The sequence below is a fragment of the Heterodontus francisci genome, chromosome 3, assembly GCF_036365525.1.
Source record: "Heterodontus francisci isolate sHetFra1 chromosome 3, sHetFra1.hap1, whole genome shotgun sequence".
Lineage (NCBI taxonomy): Eukaryota > Metazoa > Chordata > Chondrichthyes > Heterodontiformes > Heterodontidae > Heterodontus > Heterodontus francisci.
Window position 1 is genome coordinate 171,324,442 of NC_090373.1, and position 18,859 is coordinate 171,343,300.

At 44.0% G+C, this 18,859-nt stretch overlaps 1 protein-coding gene across 2 annotated transcripts in view; it reads right to left on the bottom strand.

Moving 5' to 3' along the window:
* The window catches only part of mertka (c-mer proto-oncogene tyrosine kinase a), a 188,379-nt gene that overhangs the window by 128,543 nt on the left and 40,977 nt on the right, over positions 1–18,859 (bottom strand). For both annotated transcript variants that reach the window (XM_068027609.1, XM_068027606.1), the window contains exon 4: positions 12,920–13,093. In XM_068027609.1, the coding sequence (XP_067883710.1) occupies positions 12,920–13,093 (174 nt within the window). The remainder of the gene's footprint in view (positions 1–12,919; positions 13,094–18,859) is intronic.

Genomic DNA, 18,859 nt, shown 5'->3' on the forward strand with positions numbered 1-18,859 from the left:
CAATTACAGATGACAGCCAGGTTCCAGCATTGGCGGTCTAACCAGAGCAGTCCATGGAGCTGAGCTCCATCTGCCTTCGCCGTGTGGGTGACACCTGGCCATCAGCACGAGCAGCAGTGGCGCCGCCATGGAGGTGCCTTCAGTGGGAGGTAAACAGTTGCCATTGAAGCAGGACAAGCATTTGCACAGACATCAGTCTCCATGAAGTGGCTGCAAGGTCATGCCTGCTGCTTGGGGATAAACCCGACTTTGTGACCACTGCCAGCAAACAAATCAAAGCCCTGAACTGACTTGCAGCTCGGATCTCCCGCTGCAAAGCCAGCTCCGATCCATTGCCAGGCTCCTGACACAGCGGGGGGCCAGTGTGTCCTGGGGAAAATCTCTTCCGGTGTGAAAAATTGCAGCTAATTGGCTCATTGGCCTTTATTAGCTTCCTGTCGCTGACGGTTGGGCTGCTGTCGAACCCGCGGGTCGACCTCCGGGAAAAGCACACAGAGTCGACCCAAAGAGCAACTTTCCAAATTTTCTTGCGCTCCCATCTCCAAAGCCGGATCTGTAGGCCTGGGAAAATTCCGGACGTTAACTCTGTTTCTCTCTCCACAAATGCTGCCAGACCTGCTGAATGTTTCTCGCACTTTTTACGGCTGAATGTAAAGCTTCATAATAAACTCAATTATTTTTCTTGTTTTTCTAATTAATTGTTGGCAGAGTAAAAAAAAAACCCGAAAACACTGAACATTTAAACAGATATTAGATACTGCTTTTTTACTTTTGTGCGCCAGGCACAAATCCAGTAGACCCCCACAGGACGAAAACCTCGGAGACGAGTGAACCATTTACTACGAGGAGTTTCAATAGTCTCAACCTAAGGGCCTTTAACACAAACAAAACTGCCCATAATCCAGGATAACCAGCTTTTTCCTCAAGCAAAAACTGGGTGGGAGCTGGACATAAAAAAACATGCATTTAAACGGATGATTTGCTCACCTATGTCTGAAACAGGAGAACTAAGTACACGTGTGCAATGACCTCATCTATACACCCATGAACTCAGGCCCATTTTGTACTAAGGCAAGCAGACAATTTTGCAAATGCAGACGGTTTTTTTTTCAGACATACACAATCATTTTTTAAAGGCCCTTTAAGGAAACCTGGACCTTTATCTTTTCATTTCTTCAAATTATCCAGTAGAAACCAAACACCCCTCCCCCACCCCTCAACTAGACTCTCCAGTTGAAAACCCTTCCTAACTCGGTGCTCAATGCCTTGCCACAGGCTGGTGTGCAAAGTGGCTCAGGAAGGCATGTACTCTTGGTCAGAGGAAGTGGAGCTGGGTGTGGGGAGTTTTATTTTGCATCAGTGCTGGGCACAGAAAACTTTAGCAATAAGATGGATACAAAATACACCCACTTTTAAAACAAAAGCTATTTTGAGAACTGAAAATGGAAAAGTCTTGGGGTGAATTGAGGGATGGGTTGCAAACGGCAAGTTCTCTTTGTTTAGCAAGCGCTTCATAATGTTCAGTCCCAATGAACACTTACAAACAGGATTACCACATAATTACAATGCATGGTAACAGCAGGGCAGCTATTCCTAAATCGAGTCCTTTAGCCATTACAAGCCAGTCCTTCATGCGAACATCCAAACACAAATCTTAAGTTTAAAGCTTTCTAAAAGGACAACCCGATTTAAAAAAAAATAAAGGTACAATTACTTTTAACGTTTTTTGCCGAACTTGATGTTCATCTTAAAGATAGGGGGGAATTTTAACCAAAAAACACCTGGTAGGTTTGGTTGGCTGGTGGTGGCGGGAGGCCACAAGGGGGGCTATTTAAAGTCTTTTAAAAAATCACGTTCTGGTCCCAAACCCGCCTACTTCTGGCTTTAACTGAGGTTGGCAGGCAATCAACTCGCTCCATGGAGGAATAGTGCCATTTTAAATATGATGAGGCTGCATGCCTCACTCTTATTCAACCGTTCACCTTGAACTGAAACGCGGCAGCTACATCCAAGTGAGGGTTCGCCGGATCATGGAGCAGTGCCTTTACACCCACCTCCTAGATCCAGCCTGACTGCCTGAGCAATCCCCATCATCAGGCACTCCTCCCATGACCTTCCCCACAAGGCCTCCGATTCCACTTCCTCCCTCCAGGCCTTTGATCCTCTCCTCCCCCGCTGGCCTCCGACACCACCCTCCAACCAGAGGCCTCCAATCCTCCCCTCCTTCAACCTCTTCGCCCAACCCACTCCAAACCTCCAGGTCAACAACCCCCCAGGAATCGCACCCTGCCTATCGTCTCATCCCCCTTCCCCACCCCCACCCCTCCTGTTGGCCCCACTCCAGGATGATATGTTGCCTCCCTGGTGCCAGGTCAAGGATGTCACTGAGCAGCTGCAGAGTGTTCCGAGGAAGGGGGTTGAACAACCAGAAGTTGTGACCCATATCAGTACTAATGACATAGGCAGAAAGAGGGATGAGGTCCTGTAGGCATATTTCAGGGAACTCGGAAAGTAATTAAAAATGTAGGATGTCAAAGTTCTGTGTATTATTCACAGTGCCACATGCTAGTGAGTACAGAACTAGGAGGGTAGTTCAGATGGATGCTTGGTAGCAGAAAAGGTGCAGGAGGGAGGGCTTTAGATTCCTGAGGCACTGGGGTGAGGTCTGGGTAGACTACTGCACTGCATTACATGAAGGATGTGATTGCGCTATAGAGGGCAGGGGAGTTTTAGGATGATGTTGCCAGGAATGGAGAATTTTAGCTCTGAGGAAAGATTGGATAGGCTGGGGTTGTTTTTTGGAACAGAAGAGGCTGAGGGGAGATTTAGTGGAGGTGTATAAAATTATGAGGGGCAGAGATAGAGTGGATAGCAAAGACCTAAAACCCTCAGCAGAGAGGTCAATAACCAGAGGGCATAAATTCAAAGTAATTGGTTTACAGGGGAGTTGAGGAGAAATGTTTTCACCCAGAGGGTGACAGGAGTCTGGAACTCATTGCCTGAAAGGGTGGTAGAGGCAGAAACCCTTACTGCATTAGAAAAATTCTTGGATATGCACTTGAAGTGCCGTTGCCTACAGACCAAGAGCTGGAAAGTGGGATTAGGCTGGAAAGCTCTTTAAATCAGCCAGTACAGACATGAATTACCTCCTTGTGTGTCATAAATTTCCTATGTTTCTCCCCCTACAACCCTGATCGATCCACCTCCCCGGGATCAAACCCCCATCTATGCCCCCACCCACGAGGCAGACCTACCTTTTCCTTTCAAAGGCCTATTCCCTGTCTGACTAGAACCCAAGCCTGTGAATCAGACTAGCTTCCGGGCAGCGGACCATTCGGTGACGCCGCGTACATGGTGTGGCGTTAAAACGCGTGGGAGATTCCAATACCCGGATGCCCCATGGCTTTTTGACCCTCGGTAAGTAAAATTCCAGGCCATAAAGTGCTAAATATTCCCAGCTTTTGACACTGGTTGTCAGCAATGAGCACCTAATACATCAGGCCTGCCAAATCTTCCAAATTCAGCTAGAGACCTACTTGGGAGATTAGTGACCTTTCTCCCTTTAACTGTGAGTACTGCAATTTCTTTCCTCGCTTTTCCATTTTCATTTTGTCACTAATTCTGCCATTCCTCATTGATCAGCAGCAGAAAACAAAGGAGCCTAAACAATCAAAGAAAGCCCAACAATCTTCATGGTACAGGAAAATCATCTAATAAACAACTGTCATGATAGATTTACGGAGGGTTTTCACTGTTACTGTGGATGCTGGGTGTCATTTCCCGAGATGTCTCTTGCTTTCCCTCAGTAAGATAAATTGAACGTGATTTTTAAAAAAGATGAGGAAAAAAAGGACATGCAAAATTGAGAGAGAGAGAGACAGAGACAGAGACACAGAGAGAGACAGAGAGAGAGAGAGACCAATTACTTGGCGGATATTTCCTGTGGCCCACATAATGTCAGCTGCACCTCAGGTTTGTAGTCTTTGTCTAAATCTCTTTGGCCCGTGATGAGGTTGATAGGTAAATTAACCATTGTAAATTGCCCCTAGTGTAGGTAGGTGGTAGAGATTATGGGATTACTGCAGGGTTAGTATAAATGGGTGGTTGTTGGTCGGCACAGACTCGGTGGGCCGAAGGGCCTGTTTCAGTGCTGTATCTCTAAAATAAATAAAATAAAAAATAAATGAGTGAAAGCTCAGTACGTCAGCTGCAGAAAAGACAGCCCTCCCTGCTGCTACAATGTGTATTAACCCCAGACTCAAGAGCAGCAGTGTGATGTTTTCCATTTCATACATAAAAGAAAGTCTTTCATTTATATAGCACCTTTCACAACCTCAGGAAGTCCCAATGTTCCTCTAAGCATAACGGCCATGCAGCAACCCGAAAGCTCCCAAGGAGGCTGCGCAAAGTCAGCTCTTTTAAGTTAAGTGGATCTGTGCAAAAAAATTTAAAGGGCCTAACAAATCACCCTTGCACTACAAAAAAAATCGAGGATGCACTTTACAGCCAATGAAGTACAACAGCCATCCTGCAGCTTCACTGCCAATGTGTTTTGAAGTGCAGCCACACAACCATTAGGAACTGTACTGAGATGGTCCAAACTTATTCACAAAGCGTCTTTACAGCCTCACGACTTCAGTTTTATCAATGTTAGTTTGTTCTGAATCCAGTTTGTAGAAGTGTCCCCCTCCTCTGCTCCTGTTAATGCTCCTTTTACAAGAACAGAAGTTGTATTTATATTGCACCTTTAGTGTAGTGTAACAGCTCAAACAAAATGTGACACTGAGCCGCATAAGGAGATGTTTGGTCATCTGCCCTAAGAGGTAGACTTAGTGAATGTCTTAAAGGAGTAAAGAGAGGTAGAAGCGCAAAGAACTTTAGGGAGAGAATTACAGAGCTTAGCCTTGGCAGCTGAAGGCTTGGCCACCAACAGTGGAGGGGGGGGTGTGGCATTGTTAATCAAGGAAAGTATTACAGCGGCAGAAAGGACGTTTGAGGACTCGTCTACTGAGGTAGTATGGGCCGAGGTTAGAAACAGGAGAGGAGAGGTCACCCTGTTGGGAGTTTTCTATAGACCTCCGAATAGTTCCAGAGATGTAGAGGAAAGGATAGCGAAGATGATTCTCGACAGGAGCGAGAGTAACAGGGTAGTGGTTATGGGGGACTTTAACTTTCCAAATATTGACTGGAAATACTATAGTTCGAGTACTTTAGATGGGTCTGTTTTTGTCCAGTGTGTGCAGGAGGGTTTTCTGACACAGTATGTGCCAACCAGGGGCGATGCCACATTGGATTTGGTACTGGGTAATGAACCCGGCCAGGTGTTCGATTTAGATGTAGGTGAGCACTTTGGCGATAGTGATCACAATTCGGTTAGGTTTACCTTAGCGATGGGCAGGGACAGGTATATACCGCAGGGCAAGAATTATAGCTGGGGGAAAGGAAATTATGACGCGATTAGGCAAGATTTAGGATGTGTAGGATGGGGAAGGAAACTGCAGGGGATGGGCACAAACGAAATGTGGAGCTTATTCAAGGAGCAGCTAATGCGTGTCCTTGATAAGTATGTACCTGTCAGGCAGGGAGGAAGTTGTCGAGCAAGGGAGCCGTGGTTTACTCAAGAAGTTGAAGCGCTTGTCAAGAGGAAGAGGGCGGCTTATGTTAGGATGAGACGTGAAGGCTCAGTTAGGGCGCTTGAGAGTTACAAGCTAGCCAGGAAGGATCTAAAGGGAGGGCTAAGAAGAGCAAGGAGAGGACACGAGAAGTCATTGGCGGATAGGATCAAAGAAAACCCTAAGGCTTTCTATAGGTATATCAGGAATAAACGAATGATAAGAGTTAGAACAGGGCCAATCAAGGATAGTAGTGGGAAGTTGTGTGCGGAATCAGAGGAGATAGGGGAAGCGTTAAATGAATATTTTTCGTCAGTATTTACAGTAGAGAAAGAAAATGTTGCCGAGGAGATTACTGAGATACAGCCTACTAGGCTAGATGGGATTGAGATTCACAAGGAGGAGGTGTTAGCAATTTTGGAAAGAGTGAAAATAGATAAGTCCCCTGGGCCAGATGGGATTTATCCTAGGATTCTCTGGGAAGCCAGGGAGGAGATTGCAGAGCCGTTGTTGTTGATCTTCAAGTCGTCATTGTCGACAGGAGTAGTGCCGGAGGACTGGAGGATAGCAAATGTTGTCCCCTTGTTCAAGAAGGGGAGTAGAGACAGCCCTGGTAATTATAGACCTGTGAGCCTTACTTCGGTTGTGGGTAAAATGTTGGAAAAGGTTATAAGAGACAGGATTTATAATCATCTTGAAAAGAATAAGTTCATCTGCGATAGTCAGCACGGTTTTGTGAAAGGTAGGTCGTGCCTCACAAACCTTATTGAGTTTTTCGAGAAGGTGACCAAACAGGTGGATGAGGGTAAAGCCGTGGATGTGGTGTATATGGATTTCAGTAAGGCGTTTGATAAGGTTCCCCACGGTAGGCTATTGCAGAAAATACGCAAGTATGGGGTTGAAGGTGATTTAGAGCTTTGGATCAGAAATTGGCTAGCTGAAAGAAGACAGAGGGTGGTGGTTGATGGCAAATGTTCATCCTGGAGTTTAGTTACTAGTGGTGTACCGCAAGGTTCTGTTTTGGGGCCACTGCTGTTTGTCATTTTTATAAACGACCTGGATGAGGGTGTAGAAGGGTGGGTTAGTAAATTTGCGGATGACACGAAGGTCGGTGGAGTTGTGGATAGTGTCGAAGGGTGTTGTAGGGTACAGAGGGACATAGATAGGCTGCAGAGCTGGGCTGAGAGATGGCAAATGGAGTTTAATGCGGAGAAGTGTGAGGTGATTCACTTTGGAAGGAGTAACAGCAATGCAGAGTACTGGGCTAATGGGAAGATTCTTGGTAGTGTAGATGAGCAGAGAGATCTTGGTATCCAGGTACATAAATCCCTGAAAGTTGCTACCCAGGTTAATAGGGCTGTTAAGAAGGCATATGGTGTGTTAGCCTTTATTAGTAGGGGGATCGAGTTTCAGAGCCACGGGGTCATGATGCAGCTGTACAAAACTCTGGTGAGGCCGCACCTGGAGTATTGCGTGCAGTTCTGGTCACCGCATTATAGGAAGGATGTCGAAGCTTTGGAAAGGGTGCAGAGGAGATTTACTAGGATGTTGCCTGGTATGGAAGGAAGGTCTTACGAGGAAAGGCTGAGGGACTTGGGGTTGTTTTCGTTAGAGAGAAGGAGGAGGAGAGGTGACTTAATAGAGACATACAAGATAATCAGAGGGTTAGATAGGGTGGATAGTGAGAGTCTTTTTCCTCGGATGAGGATGGCAAACACGAGGGGACATAGCTTTAAGTTGAGGGGTGAAAGATATAGGACAGATGTCAGAGGTAGTTTCTTTACGCAGAGAGTAGTAGGGGCGTGGAACGCCCTGCCTGCAACAGTAGTAGACTCGCCAACTTTAAGGGCATTTAAGTGGTCATTGGATAGACATATGGATGTAAATGGAATAGTGTAGGTCAGATGATCGGCGCAACATCGAGGGCCGAAGGGCCTGTACTGCGCTGTAATATTCTAATTCTAATTCTAATTCTAATTTAAATCAGGGATGTGGACGAGGCCAAAAATGGAAGAGCACAGATATTTCTGAAGGTTGCAGGGGCTGCAGGAGGTTACAGAGATAGCGAGGCACGAGTCCGGGGGTGGTCGATATGAAAAACAGGATGAGAATTTTAAAATTGAGGTGCTGCTGGACCAGTTGCTGGTCAGTGCAGGTCAACGAGCACAGGCGTGAATGGGGCTTGGTGCAAGTTAGAACATGATAGAGAGTGGGGGGGTGGGGGGTGGGAACAGCAACATAATTGACCCTCTTGCTGCTCCCACACATGCAAACTTCCAGGATGGCCAGCAATCAGTACTGAGAAATGCAGACGATCATCTCCTCCTGAACCAAAGGACACTAAGTTTACTGGCATATAGTATGACTTATACAATGCTTACATGGTGTCCTGCAGATGCACAACAGAAATGTTCTCAGAATCCTGGCTCATAAGAAAGTAAAACTGTATCAACCAGCCAAATTTCAGTGGAAAGTTACAACCCAGCCAATGGGAGGTCATGGTTTCTTAAACACACAATATGCAGAAAAATAAATGAAGCTCCCTCCTCTACCCTGACCCCACTGCCGTTAAATTTGATCAAGCTCAGGTTAGCTTACATTGTAAACAACTGAATCATACAGGTCCCAGATTTAATCACTGGTCTGTACTGAGTTAGTTAACCTCAATGATGACAGAGCAACTATAATGGGCAGATGTAGCATTTGAGAACAGTCACACAGGGTGGTTATGAAAAAGCATTAGAATTGGGAATTTGGGAAGAGTGGGAATTCAGTGCAGAGGGGGAAGGTGTTTTGTTTTTATTCATTCCTGGGAGGTGGGCGTCACTGGCCAGGCCAGTATTTATTGCCCATCCCTAATTGCCCTTGAGAAGGTGGTGGTGAGCTGCCTTCTTGAACCACTTCAGTCCATTTGGGGTAGGTATACCCACAGTGCTGTTAGGAAGGGAGTTCCAGGATTTTGACCCAGCGATAGTGAAGGAACGGCGATATAGTTCCAAGTCAGGATGGTGTGTGACTTGGAGGGGAATTTGCAGGTGGTGGTGTTCCCATGTATTTGCTGCCCTTGTCCTAGTTGGTAGAGGTCGCGGGTTTGGAAGGTGCTGTCTGAGGAGCCTTGGTGCATTGCTGCAGTGCATCTCGTAGATGGTGCACACTGCTTCCATGTGCGTCGGTGATGGAGGGAGTGAATGTTTGTAGATGGGGTGTCAATCAAGCAGGCTGCTTTGTCCTGGATGGTGTTGAGCTTGAGTGTTGTTGGAGCTGCACCCATCCAGGCAAGTGGAGAGTATTCCATCACACTCCTGACTTGTGCCTTGTAGATGGTGGACAGGCTTTGGGGAGTCAGGAGGTGAGTTACTCGCCTCAGGATTCCTAGCCCCTGACCTGCTCTTGTAGCCATGGTATTTATGTGGCTACTCCAGTTCAGTTTCTGGTCAATGGTAGCCCCTAGGATGTTGGTAGAGGGGGATTCAGCGATGTAATGCCGTTGAATGTCAAGGGGAGATGGTTAGATTCTCTCTTGTTGGAGATGGTCATTGCCTGGCACTTGTGTGGCACTTGCCACTGGTGCTGGTTTTCACTTGGAATACTTGTAGTGGATTGTGTTACAGGTAAATATTTAATTTAATCCACCTGTAACAAACTAGATCAAGTGATCAGTTAAAAAATAAAAAGTATAAGTTAAGTTGATTAAATACATAAACTTTAAATAAATAAAGTTAGATCGGGATGGCAGTACAGGAGATGTGCCACATTGTGGCAGGTGGGAGTTGGTAGTGATCATTGCAATACTGGACAATCACATCTGCAGTGTCTGCATCTCAGAGAACTTGAGCTCAGAGTTGTTCAGCTGGAGTCAGAGATGTGGGCACTGTGGGATCAGTGAGGGGGGGGGGGAAGAGTTACTTGGACACTTTGATCCAGGAGGCAGTCACATCCCTCAGGTTAGGAAGTGGTACAGGTCTGGTTAGTGGTCATGTTCACTGTCTCAAAGGCAATCAGAGATGGACAGTAACTACTGGCCTTAGCAGCAACACCCACATCCTGTGAATGAATTTAAACAAATGCATTGCCTTTGTTACAAGCTCCTCTTATTTCTTGATCAATAGTCTGTTCAACAGTGTAGCTACTCTTCAAGATTTTAATTTTGATATAGATTGGACAAATCAAATCGGCAAAAGTAGTTCAGAGGACAAGTTCATAGAATGGATTCAAGATGGTTTTGTAGAACAATAATTGTGCAATAAAAGAGGGAAAACATTATTTTACATCTTGTTTTGTCTAAGGAGGCAGGGTTAATTAGGAAGGTTATAGTAAAGGATCTTCTGAAGAAGTGATCGTAATCTAACAGAATTTCACATCGAGTCCGAGAATGACGTACATCAGTCAGAAACCAGAGTATTAAACTTAAATAAAGCCAATTACATGAGTATAAGGGGCAAGTTGGCTAAGGTAGATTTGGAATTTAGATTAAAGGCTATAACAGTCGATAAGCAACGGCGAACATTTACGTAAATATTTTGCAATTCTCAATGGATATTCCATTGAAAAATAAAAAGCTCCACAGGCAAAGTGATCCCTCTGTGGGTAAATAAAGAGGCTAAAGATAGTATTAGATTAAAAGAAGAGGCTTATATTATTAACAACAGTGGTAAGGCTGAGGATCGGGGGTTTTAGAAACCAAAGAATGACCAAAAAACTGACAGAGGGTGAACATAAAATATGACAGTGAACCAGCAAGAATTACAACATAGGAACACAGGAAATAGGAGCAAGAGTAGGCCACTCCGCCCCTCGAGCCTGCTCCGCCATTCAGCAAGATCATGGCTGATCTGATTGTAACCTCAAATTCACATTCCCACCTACCTCTGATAACCTTACATCCCCTTGCTTATCAAGAATCTATCTACCTGTGCCTTAAAATAGTCAATGACTCTGCTTCCACCCCCTTTTGAGGAAGAGAGTTCCAAAGATTCATGACCCTCAGAGAAACAATTTCTCCTCATCTCTGTCTTAAATAATGTCTTATTTTTAAACAATGATCCTGAGTTCTAGCCTCCTCTTTAAAGGTCACCCAATGGTCCATTACATTTCTGCCTGCCAGACTTAGACTCCAAATTTACCTGGTCCTGATCCTTTCTCAATTTGTGGAAACTAGCCCTCCTCCAGTTAAGTATTTTTATTTTAAATTGTTTGTTGTCCTTCTTCATTACTAACGTAAACCTTACGCTACCATTCCTGAGATGCTCTCCAACCATGAGCTTCTCCACTTGACCCACTTCATTCCCCAGGACTCAATCCAGCAATGCCTCCTCTCTTGTTGGGCAGGAAACATACCAATCAAGAAAATTCTTGAAAACATTACAGAAATTCTTCCACTGTTCTGCCCTTAACACAATAATAAGTGCCCCGAGCAACATTGGGGTAGTTACCTCTCCCAATATCATTATCTATTGTCCTTGCAACTCAGTAATTTATTTGAAAACCTGCTCCTCTATCTCCTTCCCTCTATTTGGTGGCCTATAAAAAAATACCGAGTAGCCTTCCAGCTCCTTTATTGCTTTCCAACTCCAACCAAATAGACTGTCTTTGTTCTCTCAAGGACTTTGATACATTGCTTTGTACAAAGGTGGGATTTGACAAGCTGTCAGCAAGTTGTTATTTCAAGAAGTCAACTCCAAGCTCCTACTGGTTCAATGGGTTTACATATCAACGAACATGTGCTTACCAGCTAGAAAGTTTCCACATTTAATTCTTGGTCTGTATGGCGTTAACTCAGATCAGTGCATATGGACAAGTGGTAGGGGTGCTACAAACGACCTCAATGTTGCTGGGCGGAAGAGCTGAATTTGCATCCTGCCTTTCATGATCTCAGGATGTCCTAAAGAGCTTTACAGTCAATTAAGTATTTTTGGAATGTAGTCACTGTTGTAATACAAGAAACGCGACAGCCCATTTGCACAAAGCAAGACTACACAAACAGCAATGTGATAATGACCAGATAATGTATTTTAGATACTGGTTGAGGGATAAATACTGGCCAGGACATCTGGCCAGAGCTCCCCTATTCTTCTTTGAAATAGTGCCATCATGGCAGGTTTTACGCCCACCTGAGAGGGTAGGAAGGGCTTCAATCTAACATTGCAGCTGAAAGCCTAGCCCTCCAATAGTGCAGCATTCCCTCAGTACTTCACTGGGGTGGCAGGGAAATAAATCAATTTTCAGAACTTATATTTTCTTCAGCAGAGCAAGAGGGAAGAAAATTGATGAACAAGGGATGATTTTTGTCAAGTGTAGGCTGAGATGTTTTCTACTGGGCTGAAGAGTCCACACAAAATTCACCATGGCTCCTGACTCAACCCTCTTAAAAGGGCTGTTACAGAAGTGCACCAATAAATGCTTTCCATCCAGGGCATTAACAAGGGCATTTTCTGCGAGAACACAAAAAGGGAAATTTATTTTTAAGATATGATTTAAAAAGAAACCTTATTAAAAGTGAAGTATTTGTGACTAAAAGTGAGAGTAATATTTCAGTTTCTTTCCTCAAAAATGCATTAAAGGCGTTATTGTTTATAATATTGATAAATCAGCTGCGATCCTGTCCACTTCATACAAAGGTTCATCAAACCAACATGCTGAGGCACATATATGGAATTCAGTCACTGAGGTCAGCGCATTTCGCACATAGTTTACGTCCCAGGTTTGTGCCAGGAATGCTGCTTTCACAAAATTTGCACAATTATTACAGCGGGGAAGAGGCTACATTAAGAACACGAAAAAACTTTTAACAAGAAAAGATCGTGGTGTACATCATGCTCACAACTGCCAACGCCCAGATATAATGCAATCTACCATTCTCTTGTTTATCATTGAGAATTGGGTGGGTTAATCAGTTGAAGATCATCACAAAATGAATCTGTCCGTATTTGACGCACTGTCATCCACAGATGTTGACTCCCCATCACCCTCCCTACATAACAGCAAAGAAATCTTCATATCCCGTGGCATATTCATCTGCTGTAGTCTATATTTTTCTTGTATCCATTGTTCTCATTGACAATCATATACTTCTTCAGCTATCTTTCTTAATCAGTTAATCAAGATCAACATGGTTTAGAACTCGCAAAGCAACCATTTTTATATAATAAAATAGGAAACCTCACTTTAATACAGTAATTGCGAAAATGAAATACTTCCCTCAGCTATCTTTCACAGTAAACAAGTAAGTAAAGCTACAGAATCCAATCAGAAGTAGCTGCCAACTAAATCAATCAAGATAAATAAAAGTGCTCCTGATGCCAACTTACCGGCTATAGTCAGAACAGAAGGAGAAGTGTCTGCAACCGTTTTTATCTTCTCGCCATTCTGTAACCAGTAAATATCCACAGGAAACGGTGGGCCCACAGCCTCACAGGTGAGGTTAAAGGGGGCATTTCGTGTGACATTCTTTGACTCAGGTTCTCGAATAAAACTTGGCAATCCTGCAAATGGCATCATTTAAAAATCAATTAAACAGGAGGTATCCTAAATGCACATACCATACATAATGTATTTAAAATTGTATCGATTATTTATAAAGTACCCGAAATGTGCCCATTAGGATCCTAAATGTACCGATTGGGATAATCTAACTGTGCCCTAAAATGTACCCATTAACTATGACTCAATGTTTTATCCATGATGTTTGCGCATATGCATTTTCATTTGTGCTAATATGCAAATCCTTGCTGGTGGAAAAGCAAGTTGAGAAAGCTGTTAAGAAAGCATATGGGACACTTGTCTTTGTATTTAATACAAAAACAAGGAAGTCATGCCAAACCTTTACAAATCACTGGTTAGGTATCAGAGTATTGTGTACAATTCTAAACACATTTTAGGAAGGACATCAATATCTTGGGGAGGTGATACCAGGAATGAGGGACTTCAGTTATGTGGAGATTGGAGAAGTAGGGATTCCTCTTCAGGAGGCATAATGGAGGTATTCAAAATAATGAGTTTTGGTAGAGCAAGTTAAGTGAAATAACTCTAGCAAGTGGGTCATAGAGTTAAAATAATTGGCAAACAAACTACAGGGGATATGAGGAGAAATTATTTCACACCGAAGGTTGTTATGATCTGGAACACACTACCTGAAAAGGTGGTAAAATCAGATGCCATAAGAACTTCCAAAAGGCAATTGGACAAGTATTTGAAGAGAACTAATTTGTAGGTTAATGAGGGTAAAAGCTGGGGTGCAGGACTAAACTGGACAGCTCTTTCAAAAAGCCAGCACAGAGATGATGGGTTGAACGACATCCTTCTGTGCAGTGTGAATCCATGAGTCTATGACTATCACGTTTGGTACAAGAACACAAGAACTCAGGAAATAGGCACAGGAGGAGACCATATGGCTTGTCGAGCCTGCTCTGCCACTCAATATAACCGTGGCTGATCTTCGGCTTCAACTCCACTTTCTCAACCCACTCGCCATATCCCTTGATTCTCTGAGAGACCAAAAAACCTGTCTATTCCAGCCTTAAATGTATTCAACAATGGAGCATCCACAACCCTCTGGGGTAGAGGATTCCAAAGATTCACGACCCTTTGAGTGAAGTAATTTCTCCTTATCTCAGTCCTAAATGATCAGCCCCTTATCCTGGGACTGTACCCCCATGTTTTAGATATCCCGACCAGCGAAAGAGTCTCATCAAAAGATGAGAGCCCAGGAACCAATTGAGTGAACCTTCGCTGTACCACCTCCAATGCAAGTATATCCTTTCTTAAATGTGGAGACCAAAACTGCACACAGTATTGCAGATGTGGTCTCACCAAAACCCTGCACCATTGTAGCAAGACTTCCTTATTCCTGCACTCCAATCCCCTTGCAATAAAGGCCAATATGCCATTTGCCCTCCTAATTACTTGCTGTATCTGCATGCTAATTTTTTGCATTTCTTTTATGAGGTCACTCAACTCTCTTTGCACAGCAACACTGCAAGTTACACACTTTTAAAAAAAAAAAATTCTGCTTTTCTAATGATTAAAGTGCATAACTTCACACTTCCCTACATTATATTCCAACTGCCACCTTGTTGGCCACTCACTTAACCTGTCAATATCTCTTTGCAGCCTCTGTCTCCTCCCCACAGCCTACTTTTGTATCATCAGCAAACTTAGGTACATTACTCTCTGTGTCTTCATTGAAGTCATTAATATAGATTGTAAATAGCTGAAGCCCCAGCACGGATTCATGTGGCACTCCACTATTCGCTGCCTGCCAGTTTGAAAATGCCTCGTTTATCCCCACTCTTTTCTTCCTGCCCATTAGCCAATCCTCTACCTATGCTAATATATTACCCTCAACCCCATGAGCCCTTATCTTGCCTATTAACATTTGCGTAGCACCTTATCGAATGCCTTTTGGAAATCCAGGTATATTACATCTACTGGTTTCCCTTTATCTACCCTATTCGTTACATCCTCAAAAAACTATTAAGTTTGTCCAGCAGAATTTCCCTTTAGTAAAATTGTGTTGACTTGTACCAATCATACTATGCTTTTCTAAGTGCATTGTTAAGACTTGCTTAATAATAGTTTCCAGCATTTTCCCAATGACAAGTGTTCGGCTAACTGGCGTGTAGTTCACTGTTTTCTTTCTCTCTCCTTTCTTGAAAAGTGGTGTAACACTTGCCAACTTCTAATCTGACTGGACTGTTCCTGAACCTAACAAATTTGGAAAACCATAGCCAGTGCATCCATTATCTCTGCAGCTTATCGCTTTTAGAACCCGAGAGTGTAGGCCATCAGGTCTCAGGGATTTGTTGGATTTTATTCCCTTAAGTCTCTCCAATACGTTTTCTCTGCTAATATTAATTTCCTCACTTTTTTTTTGTCCCTAGGTTACCACCTATTTGTGATATGAAACTTATGTCTTCTACTATGAAGACAGACACAAAATAGTTATCTGTGAGGTATCTGAAACTGCACTACAACTCTGCAGCAGAACTCATGAGGGTTCATTAAAGTTACAAACCAAGAACATAGAGAACACCAAATGCCAAGCCATCCAGGTAACTGCACTCTGGACAAGGCAGTGAAGAATTTTATAATTTATAATTCTCTCCTCTCCCATTCCAGAAGGCACAAATTCATGCTGGGGTACAGCTCTACAGTGATTGGCAACCTCTAATACCTCCACTAAGTTCTATCGATACTTATTCAGGAAGAATGGCAAGAGTGAGATGCTTCTTTTGTGGGGCAGGGATATCATCATCAAATCACAATCCTGTTCACACCTGGTATTCACACACAAGCAATATGAGGCACTGAATTGTGATCCTGAGTAGTAAAGATTTCCTCTCCTAGTCCAGGGGTACTATAGCTAATTGCAGCCCCCAACCTCTGTCCTGGTTCATATTAGTTTCTCAGCATAGGCCAGGGATCAAATTTGGAGACCTTCCTGATTTTCACGCTTTAGTTCCCCACTGAATTGTGCATTTATGAACTGAGCCATTAAGGCACCCTGAATTATAATTTCTAATAGCTGCCTTAATGGCTCCCAGATCTTCTGTCAAATTTCACCAAGCAGCCTTTCTGACTCCTTGTGCTGAAATTTGCTATTTGAGTATAGAACAAAACCCATGACAGGAAGGAGAAGTGAAACACAAATTGTGACTCAAATTTTCCTAATATCAGATTAACAAGAACTTTTGGAAACTTTCCCCTTCATCTATCCCCTCTTTTAGGAATCTCTTTTGTTTGCTCAGAGTCATATATTTCCCTCCAGCTGTGTTGGTGCATTTGACTGAGCAGGAAATAAAACCTATTTTGGTCAATAAGGATAGAATAGATGCTCGAGGTTAAACTGACAGAGGCACAAGGGTGCTGCATTATGCTGTGCTGCAGACTGAGAAGCAACAAGGAGAGCCATAAGAACATAAGAAGCAGCAGCAGTAGACCACATGGCCAGTCGTGCCTGCCCCACCATTCAATCTGATCATGGCTGAAGTTGGGCTTCAACTCCACCTTCCTGCCTGCTCCCCACATCCCTCAATTGCTTGAGACCAAAAAATCTGTCTATCCCATCCTTTAGTATATTCAACAGTGCAGCATCCACTACCATCTCGGGTAGAGAATGCCAAAGATTCACAACCCTTTGAGTGAAGAAATTTCTCCTCATCTTAGCCCTAAATCATCTCCTTATCCTGAGATTGCGCCCCCATATTTCAGCGGAAACAACCTCTGACAGACAACCCTGTCGAGCCCCTTCATAGTCTTGAATGTTTCAATAAGACCACCTCACATTCTTCTAAACTCCAGAGAGCATACGCACATTTACTCAGCCTCTCATTATAGGACAACCCTCTCATCCAGGGAACAATCTAGTGAACCTTCACTGTTCTGCCCACAAGGTAAGTATATCCTTCCTTAAATATGGAGACCAAAACTGCACACAGTATTCCAGATGTGGTCTGTACAATTGTAGGAAGGCTTCCTTATTCCTGTACTCCAATCCCTTTGCAAAAAAGGCCAACATGTCATTTGTTTTCCAAATTGCTTCCTGTACCTCCATGCTAACTTTGGGCTAGATTTTGTGCAGAAACTGGCAGCCTCCCCACACAGGAAACTAGCCACCGCACCACTTAACATATTGACAGCGGCCTCCCCCCACCCCACCCCCCGTCCCTCGTTACAATCACCTGGCGGGGCGCATTGGTGACCCCCATTCATGGCGTCACCATTTTTAAAAGGCTGCCAGCCCTGCAAACAGTTCAAAATAATGCAGAGTTGACCCTTTCCACTCCCATACACTAAATAATGCAGAGTTGACCCCTTCCCCCCCCTTATCCTTACACACAATGCAGAGTTGACCCCTTCCCCCCTTATCCTTACACACAATGTAGAGTTGACCCCTTCCCCACCTTATCCTTACACACAATGTAGAGTTGACCCCTTCCCCACCTTATCCTTACACACAATGCAGAGTTGACCCCTTCCCCGCTCCCCATCTATACTCAGAATGTAGCGGTAATCCCTTCCCCTCCTTGGCGGCACCTGCTTCTCCTGGACGGGAAAGCGAAGGCGCGAGTGCTGCACGTTGCTTGGAAGATCGGGAATGGATGGATCGTGGCAGATGATATGGTAATGTGTGCAGATAGGTATTTTAAATATTTAAACAAGCATCCTGTCGCAGAGCTTCCCGCTGCCGGAAAGATCGGGCCTGGCAATCCCGGCGTCGGGTTCCATGGCAGCAGCTGCTGCTCCAATTCTTCACCTCCGCGCCCACCACCCACACACCCCCACCCCCAACCCCACCAGCACGAAACCTGATGTTGGGCTGGGAACAAAATCCGGCCCTTTGTGTTCCTTCTACAAGTATACCCAAGTCTCTCTGAACATCAACATTTACAAGTTTCACACCTTTTAAAAAATATTCTGCTCTTCTATTCTTACAACTAAGGTGAGTAACTTCACACTTCCCCACATTATACACCATCTAAACCAGTCTATATCTCTGCAGCCTGTGTCTTCCTCACAGCTTGCATTTCCACCTAACTTTGTAGCATCAGCAAACTTAGATACATTACTCTCTCTCTCTTCATCTAATTCATCAATATAGATCCATGAGGGTATTGCATTTGATGCAGTCTACATAGTTTCCAGCACGGTTCCCCATGGCAGACTGGTCAGAAAGGAAAAAGCCCATGGGATCCAAGGAAAAGTGACAAGTTGGGACCAAAATTAGTTCAGCGGTAGGAAGCAGAGAGTAATGGTCGAGGGATCTTTTATTGACTGGAAGGCTGTGTTTCCAGTCGGGTTCTGCAGAGCTCAGTACTGGGACCTTTTCGATTTGTCATTGATATCAATGATTTAGACTTAAATGCAAGAAACACCGTTACGGCCGAGGCAGGAGGAGTTTGCTGTTTTTTCTAGTTCTACTGCTCCACTGGTCACAACATATATTTACATGTTTACCCAGTTACTGATGCGGTCAATCATAGACTCTACTTTTATCCCAGAATAAAATACACCATCCAGGTTTCTTTAATTAACAAAATTATCAATTGTAAAACAAGACTTAATCAGTAATGAAGCAAAGCATTAACACACAGATTGGAATATGAAAGTTCCCTTTTCACCTTAGCCCTTCACACGCACCCACAGGTTACCCACCACCACAATGGGCCCACCCTCAAAGGCCGCACGTCCCGGAGCTACCGCGATATTAAGCACGGCAGCTCATTTAAATAGCCGGGGAAGATCACCCA